The sequence below is a fragment of the Leptidea sinapis genome, chromosome 27, assembly GCF_905404315.1.
Source record: "Leptidea sinapis chromosome 27, ilLepSina1.1, whole genome shotgun sequence".
NCBI classification, from domain to species: Eukaryota; Metazoa; Arthropoda; class Insecta; order Lepidoptera; family Pieridae; genus Leptidea; species Leptidea sinapis.
This window is the reverse complement of record NC_066291.1, coordinates 11269791-11279021: the sequence shown is the minus strand read 5'-3', so window position 1 is coordinate 11279021 and position 9231 is coordinate 11269791. Positions and strand designations below refer to the sequence as shown.

The 9231-nt window shown below is 35.1% G+C and overlaps 1 protein-coding gene across 1 annotated transcript; it reads right to left on the bottom strand.

The window, feature by feature from the left end:
• Positions 1 to 2463: 2463 nt before the first annotated feature.
• Positions 2464 to 8005, bottom strand: LOC126972642 (uncharacterized). Its single transcript, XM_050819516.1, has 4 exons — positions 7645 to 8005; positions 5747 to 5938; positions 4422 to 4633; positions 2464 to 3630 (listed from the first exon to the last, which is right to left on the bottom strand). Exons 1-4 carry the CDS (start codon positions 7824 to 7826, stop codon positions 2465 to 2467), a joined length of 1752 nt encoding a protein of 583 aa, XP_050675473.1. The 5' UTR covers positions 7827 to 8005; the 3' UTR covers position 2464.
• Positions 8006 to 9231: the final 1226 nt, after the last annotated feature.

Here is a 9231-nt window from a genome sequence, read left to right as displayed (position 1 = left end):
TAGCTCAACCCTTTACGAAGTAGCGGTAAATTCAATAAGAAACATTTTTTTTGACATTCACAAGTGTCATTTCTGTGACCTACATGAATAAAGTGTTTGAATCTAATTTGAATCTACTCGGTGAAAGGAATTTTCCTACCAAATTTCAAGTCTTTACGCCTAATGGTTCCAGAGATATCGTGATGAGTATATATACGTGGAAATCTTATAGAAATATAGAATAAATAAAATAGAATAAATAGAAATCTAATAAGGTAGGTACTAGGTGTGATATTCTTTTTCTTCGTCGTCCCCTCACTGCTGAGGATCGTGTCTCCGTAAACTGTCAACAGAACGCGTCCATCGGTTACGGTCGGTGGAGGTGGCCTGGTGCAGTGCTAGTACGGACTAGGTGTAGTTTAGTTTTATTGTTGATGTTTCTGTCTTTCCATACTTTGTTGAGTCATCACCGTTTTAGCCTATGCGTCTTCTAATTCAGGTTTTTCAGGTATTGAAATTTCTCTACTGTCTGATGGTCCTGCAGTAGCGTGTTCGGCGTTAGTCACAAATCGGTCGATTATCATTAGCTTTAGACTCATGCTCAGGCTAACCGTCTCCAGTCGGTGCATCAGTATTCAGTTCAGCTATCTGGGTTTCAGATGATGCGCGCAGAGGTGGTGATAGAGCCGCGCGCAATATGTGGTCTTACAGGCTAGTTGTATGTCGGAATCGCGGACGTGAATTAACGTGTAAATACGGTGCATTTATTTATATTGTTATAACAATCCCTACTCTGTGGATAAACAAAAAAAAACAAATAATAATGTATCATTATATAAAAACTTACGTAATAACAAACCTAGGTAATAGGTACGTAATACTTAAATAATATTTCACTTCATTACCAAACGTTATAAATTCAACACCGAGTTAAGTATTGTCTTAATTGGCCGCGATCCTACACAATACGTTCTTGTCGTGCGATGAGTTCAAACATACATAATTCAGCTCGTAAGCCACCGCAAGAGCACCGGCGATGATTATAACGATCGTAAGATGTGTTCGCTCGATCATGTAATAAAATACACCGAATTCCTTCTAGTGTCCTAATTCTTAGATTTCTTAGATTCTTAGATTAGATAATTTATACGTCTAGATACAGCCTCTTCCTGCTAGACAACCGATGAAAACAGGCCAGGTTTATTACGTAATTGTGCGTGGCAAGCTTCAACTTACACTCGCGATCTGTCACTTTGTGTTAGTGTACGTGCATTTCTCAAAATAGGTGTTTACTGTCAACCTCAATTGTTTTCGACGTTGTCACAGCTGTCAGTCTATTTACACCTATAAATTATCTGAGTCCTAATTAGAACGTGTTGGTAACGTATTCCATTGCAGATGTAGCCAAATGTTTCTTTCTACATGAACTAATAATCGTAAAAATTTTCGTCGTTATTAGGTACGTATATCATAATAATAGTTGAAAAATCCTCACAAATGTGAGTACGTTTCCTTTATTCCATTTTATTTGCTAAATAATAAAAAAAACTATCTACAAAAAAATATCGCCTAGTTAGATTTTAAGTTCTCGTGTAAGTGAATTGTAATAATTCTTAATGAAAGTATCTATATAAATATCTTAACCATATATACATATATAAAAAATAAAGGGACTTCTATTCAATTAGGACACCCCTGTAATATCATCGTATGATCACTTTAACCACACGACGAGAACGTCATCGTACGGATCTTTGCCAATTAAGACAACGTCTTCATGTTGCAACGACTTTACAAACGTGACAGTCACAATAAACAATAATATTCTTCGTTGTAACAGAAGGGTCATAACTCGTAAAGCATAACATTTACCTTTCACATGTACCACCGATTGCTGGCGGTGTCTTCATACGCAGAAGATGTATGAATTGTTGTAACCTATTATTGTTGACACTAGGCATGTAAGGTGTAGTCATACAGCAATAAACATGGTGCTTTCAGCTTTGTGCTACTTCAAAGAAAATGCCACGTTGATTGAAATCCCATTGCAGCTCGTAAATGCCTTGGAACTTTTTGAATTCTTCTCACACAAAAACACAGTTTTATGTTTGTTAATCTTCTAATTTCTTAACCACATATTGTATTATATGACAAAGTATGTTATTTAATAGATATTTTTTGCTACAAATTATGATTTAAAACATAAGTTTGATTTTTGCGCACATTTAAAAAGGAGGTATTTTACTTACTCCAATTTAACTCATTTTAATCTTACATATCATTTTACAAGTAAATCCTACTTTGATAGCCAAGTTCTATTTGTATTAGTTGCATTGCAATACAAAATTAAAACAAATTGCCAATATATACAAACAAATAAATTAAAGCACTTAAATACTTTCCTTTTCAGAATGTTGAATAATACGCAATATGTTATTCTAGGTCATAAAACAACGTTTAGTTCAGAATGAATCAAAACACAGGTTTAGCTACTTACGTATTTATTTTTAGCACTAGGTTGATGAACAATAGTTTCTCTAGGCTGCAGCAGCAAAAAATATGTAAAAAATAACATATAACTAAGTACCAGACTAGATAACGTTACAATGATAACAAAATTTTTCCACCAAAAATTTAAAGGGTTTTGGATAGTACCCCACATCGATATAAATGCAATTATTTCAACTGATGTTACGAAAAACCACGAGACGTGCCACACGCGAACATGCCGAAAGCGTATTTTAAACTCCATCAAACAGAACAAATAAATAAACGCGAGAAATATATAAAATGCTCTTTTCGCTGTAGATGCTTGAGGAACGATTAAGAAAAGCAAAGTTATTTGATAATGAATAAATAAAATAATAATAGAAAAAAATGGCGTAAAATTTATAAGTGCAGCCAAAGAGAGCAATCGTGCTATAAAAAATCCGTGCCAGCCTAAAAAATGAAATAAGGCAGCTGTTGCGTCCTGAGGTTCCAAGCCTCGCACGGAGGATCTCGGCACACGTCGTGGAAGATCTGGTTCATCTTGTACTACTTCTACGTGTCTTCTTCTAGGTGGAGCAGAGAGCCAGGCGGGAATCGATTCAGCATTCTCGACCATTTTTTCAGCCCAAACAGCTAACGACCCTGGTCGTGGTGCTGGCGTTACGGGTGGCGGAGGAACATATACTTCTTCTACTACATAAGATGTATCTCTTCTCCGTGGAGCCACTCTTTCAATGATAGTCAAGGGCTTTTCATATTCATCCGTACTATTATCGCTTGCCTTTCGACTTATTGGCGGTAGGTAATCAGAACTCCCTGTATCAGATTCGAAACAATAATCTTCATGATCTGAATTCCGTTCTGAATGACGCGGTGAAAACTGAATAAAATCGCTGTTTATCGGTCTTCTTGGATTAATTGAATGGGTTAGTGAACTGTCATGTTTACTATTAAAGGATTCGTAAATAGGTTCATTTTCCTTAAGCTTATCATTATTGTTAGTATTAACAACTACCTCCTTCTTGTCTGTTTCTTCATCATCATTGTTTCTCCACGGATATTGCCGTCCACAAATTTTCTCTCGTTCAAATCTTCTATACATAGTAGCTGTACTTGCCATTCTCAACGAAGATGCCACAAGGGTAACCGCTTGGAGCTGAACTGTAAATAAAAGTATGATTTGTGCCATTACTATACTATATTACTACTGCTATATTAACAATACGATATTCAAGTAAAATTTATTTTGAAGCTTCTAGTGACAAAATATAAATAAGATTTTTTTCATTGGAAAATGGCTTAAGACATAAATACTTTCAATGCTAGCTTTACTTATACCGCTCCTACTGCTGAAACCTCTATGCATCTTCCGAACGCGAAAATTTAAAATCGGGGTTATGGCTACCTGCTAAATTAATTTATTTAATTTCTGTCAAAGTTTATGAACACGCTGGAATTTTTCTTTGTAAACAATATTTCATCCATCATTATCCCCTTTTTTTTCTTAAATATCGCAATAAACTACTGTAGTAAAAATGCAGTAGCAGATTATTTATTATTCTTTTTTCTGTGGTAGTAGTAAGAACTAAGAATAGATGCGCGACCGACTGGTATTGGACTAGCAAATCGCAGTGCCTTAAAAAAACAAAAGTATTGGAATAAGGGTGATATTCTCGCGCATTATTGTCTTAGATTGAATATTATTAAATTTTTTGTTCAAAGAAACGATAATGGCCGTATATATAATTAATTCTATATGCTCTTATGTGTTAGTTCAGAGGGCATTAATACTTTTTGAGAAATTTTCAAAAGTTTGCCGCGTCTGGCCCGTTCGTGCTGTTGTCATAAGATGGCAGCGTCACATGAGAAGCCCTTAGTGTCCTCTTAGTTGGGCTCGGGCCCCTCGGAAGCACAGGGCGAATTAAAAGTTATGTAAACGAAGATTATCTTACTTGTATCATAAATGGGATTGGCAGCATTAACCATCATATCTAATATGTTGACGATAGCATAAGGAGCTGAATGTATAAACGCCTGAAGAAATAGATAGAGCTCGATTGTTGAAGGAGCTCGTGCTAACGTCAGTGCCTCCTCAGCTCGGTCTGTATCTTCTTGAAGCGACGCAAACACAACATCAACCCACCAAAATATCAAATAAGCATATCTAAAATATATTGATAAAATATGTAAATAAATATTGAATTGATATTTTACTATTTCACTATTATTTTACAGGACCGAATTATAAAAGAGCTCATTGAAAATTTATTGAATTAGGCGTTACTTTGCGGAAATCCATAATTATACAAATGATTTCAGTTTTCTTTAGTGTTAATTCCGCCAATATTTGTTCTTAAAACAATTCGACACGTGTTTCGCCTCTACACGAGGAATCCTCAGGATGTGTTGTCTCGCCAAAATCTGGCACGATATGTCCTTCCGAATGAATCACAATGTCAGTCGAATATGTAATGGCAAAGATCGATTAAATAATTCCGAAAAATCCGGCGTTTATAAACTAAGTTGTGACACTTGTAACGGGGTATACATAGGTCAAACAGGTCGAAATTTCGAAATTAGATTAAAGGAACATTTTGCCGCATTTCGGAATAATCATCCCGAAAAATCACACTTCGCGAAACATTTAATTGATACAGGTCACTCACTCGGAAACAATAATAATTTTAATATTTTACATACATGTGAAAAAGGATTTCGCTTAAATGTGTTAGAGCAATTAGAAATAATAAAACACAAAAATAACATGTTTACATTGTTGAATGAACAAACAAATTTAGTCCCATCACCTTTGTTACGTGTCTCTTCGGGGGGTAATACGTCACAACAGCCGACCAATCACAGAGCGTCATTTCATGGGACGAGGGTATAAAAGAGCGGCTTCCGGCTCATTTGATTCAGTCTCGTGCCAGATTTTTTTTAGGCAAAATTAGGCAAAAATAAATGGGGCTCATGAGTGCACGGACGCGGACGGTGCGGTGACCGAAATGTGCAAATCGCTCTTGAGGGCATTAATTAACTGTTAACGTTGATTTTGAGCTCCCTTGGATTAAATTTGAACAATGTCATAACGCAGAGAATATTTTACAAGAGGAAAATACATATTTTATCAGACCCCATTTATTGGAAGGCTGCTCAAAATTCAATTAAAATATAATATTATAATATAAGAATACGATATAGTAAAACAGAACTTTATAATTGAATGAATTAATGAAAGTAGAAAGTGAGGAAATAAAAAGAATAAATCATAACTAACCTGCCGATTGTAGCAATTGGAAAAAACACAGCCTTTGCTACCTGCGCTAAGATCCACATGCAATCCACTTTTCTTATATTAATACTGTATGAAGATCCATCTATTTGTAACGATGCCGGTGGAGACGCTAGTGTAAAGACTAGAGAAATTGCTACCGGGAGTACAATCAACACCAAACAGAATGCAGCAACTCTGTGAACAGAATTGATAACGATACATTGAAGACTTCATCAAGGAAAGTTCCTTCTGTGCTTCTTGGTTTTTTTTATGGAACAAGCGTACGGGTTACCTGATGTGATCACAGCCATCCACATTCTCTTGCAACATCATAGGTATCACAGGAGCGCTGCCGACCTTTTAGAAACGTGTACGCGCTTTTGTTGAAGGTCCCATGTCGTATCGTCCTGGAAACTCGTACCTGCGTGAGCTTGCCAGTCTTTTTATTTTTTAAAAGCAATTTCTTGTTTATCTATACAAAGAACAAAGAAGAACTTCAGGCTGAATATGATAGTAAGTATAAGAAATTAACATGCCTTGCTTACACTCAATCATAAACTGCCTACGTATTGATTACCTAATCGAGAGATGTGATAGCTTTTCCATGCGTGATGCCCGTGAACGGGTCCAGCTGCTTGTTGTGTCTGGATGATATTGTCATCGGAAATTTTGCTTCATGTTTTTGAAATTAAGGTTTTTGATGTATTTATAGGTATACATATATATTTTAATAATATTTGATATAAATTTCCCGCGGTGTCAAGGTTAATATATATTTATTTATTATATAGTGTGTTTGGATCGATGAATCTAATGTTTTTTGTATTCATTTAGGTGCATTTATTGTTTTAACTTACTCGTTAAAGACAGTGTTGACGTTTGAGTATTTTAGTTGCTTCACTCTTTACACTAAGTCAAAAATTCGTACGTGAAGATGTAACCCTATGGAATTTCATCAGAATGATTGTTTTCGATATCACAATAAAGCAAAGCGTATTTATTTTATATAGGTATCATGAATTGTTTTCGCAGTGCTGCCCCAATCAATAATGACTGGTAAAGGCAAATATTTGATACCTAGGGCAACTAAGCCGTATGCGTAAGCCAGTGCAATTCCCAAAGGGATCTGATTTGTTACTCGTTGATAATTTAGCTTTCTCTTAGGTTGAATAGTTATGAAGTTTTTGAGTTCATCCCTTATCCACTACAAACATACCATAAAGAAAATATTTTCTCTTTAGAAATAGTCAAATACCCGTTACTATTAGATCGAGTCTGTAAATAGTAACCCCCTTATTCATAATGGTCCGCTAACTTTAAACAGCCGCTAAGGAGTGTTTTTTCTCATTCTGACTTAGGTCAATAGAAGAAGACAAGAGTGAGAATTAGCAATACTTTAAGTTAGCAGACTATTATGAATAAGGGGGTAATTGTTTAACAGTTAGCTAAATATCGAAATCGATGGTTATCCCGATAGTTTTTTTTTTCATATAGGCCGACATTACCATTGATATGCTAACTTCTCGGCTAGGTCGAGTAAATAAGTCTTTTGGGGGGTCGATGTATTTGCTACATCATCACAGAAAATATTCAAAACAAATGTATTACGAAATTAATGAGAATTGTTAAATTTTTTGTGGTTAAGGTTAATATAACATAAATTACTTTCATAATGATAACACTGTTTAAGAATGGAGCGATCGCTTTTAAATAATAAATTTTGTTATATGATATTTTTATGAAAAAGAAAAGACGCCCGCTGATTTTTTTGCGCCATATGAGGCATACTTTTTCGAATGGGTGGTAGTTTTTGACTTTCAATAAGAGATTTCATAATAGGTATCCTATTTTGAATAAAAATATTTGAATTTGATTAAAAGTACTTGAACAGCTAAACTTACGCATTCTTTCCATTCCGATAATGTTCGAATACAAGAGCAAAATCAAAGCACATGATAACTAGATACAAGACTAAGCCTCCGCATGACGGTAGTACACGATGGACCAACAAGGCTTGCCACACCGGTACCTTCCATCCTAAGATCTCTCCAGAAACTTCCTTATCCAATTCACATACTGTCATCTTAGCCACTGCACTTCAAAATCATTGCTATTACTAAACGTATTAGCGAATCATCATTGAATAACACGTTAAATAGATCTAAATACTTGTCTTCAACTCTTTTTCAGTCTTTGCTGTTTAAACCACTGAATTGAGTACACAAGGTTTTATTTTGATAGAACAAAAGTAGTTAGTACAACAGTCCCCACGCCTATGCGCCTGTGATAACATGAGATTAGATAAACTGGTTTGCTCATACTGATAACTCCTAATGTGGCATAGTTTTTTTTTATTTGGAGAACAGGTAATTGGATGAATTGAACAAACAAAAACAGCATTCTTAATATTATTATATCTTGGTTTACTTCACTGTGCCTTAAATGACAGGAGCGTTCGTAGGTATATAGTAGTGTATGGAGGGTAGAGGTGAGGAGTATTTTTTACAAGATCCAGATCCAGTATCGTGGGAACGGTCTTAAAACGTCGCGTTAGCTAAAATAATAATAAAAATATTGTAAATATACTTTTACAATTACACGCATTTAAATCCTATGAAAGTGTTTTATTAAAATGTGTAATACTCGCGTTAATCAAACTAAGTCATGTTGAAATCACCAAATTTGACTCCATTTACAACAGCTATGTTCATATCGAAACTATTCGAACGCCAGCGCTATTCTTGCGTTAATTTATAATAATATATCATACGATAAGACGTATGCTCCGATCATAATATATTTTGTTTGAAAAGTTCGCTAAAACGATGTGGAAATTATTGGGTCCTTGTTTATTTCTCTATCTTATTCTAATAAGGTTTGGCGCATTCATTAAAATTTATCGTAGCCACGCCGCCCTTATTGGGCGCGTTTTTACGGACACTTGTTCATACACAGAGATGGTTCTTTTTACCTCTACCACAGTAGACATATTAGTAACAGTATGGAACGTTCGAAATGACACATTCACACAAACATGCTCATCGACGTGAGTCGTGAACCCTAAGCGGTTTTCGCGGTATTGCAGTAGCGAGTTGGTAGCGAGTGCCGCGTCAAGACGAGTGTCAAGTTGTTATTAATTGTTTCGGCGATCTTTTTAAAAGTGCTAGTGTATTGCGTGGTATAGGTACTGTTTGAACTCGGCTCCATCAACACCGGAGCTATCGTATTTTAAACTATAAAGTAGTATAGTATATTAAGAATGATTTATTGTAATATTATTATTATAATTAGTAGGTATTCGAATTATAAGACCATGAGATCGATTGTAATAAATTCGTGAACGTAATTCAAAATGTTAAAGAAAGATGGCGGCTGTACCTAATATTTACTATCAAGTGTTTTTTATGAGTGTGGTTTAATGGTTTTCGAGGAAGTATTTTTATATTTCTTTATTTTGTACAAATGAATTGAGTTTTCTTTAGTGTTAA

Coding starts and splice junctions, on each gene's coding strand:
- LOC126972642 (XM_050819516.1), bottom strand. CDS start 7,826: ATGACAGTATGTGAATTGGATAAGGAAGTTTCTGGAGAGATCTTAGGA. Junction 5,939..7,644: donor TATCGGAATGGAAAGAATGC/GTAAGTTTAGCT, acceptor TTCTGTTCACAG/AGTTGCTGCATTCTGTTTGG. Junction 3,631..4,421: donor CAATCCCATTTATGATACAA/GTAAGATAATCT, acceptor TTTTATTTACAG/TTCAGCTCCAAGCGGTTACC.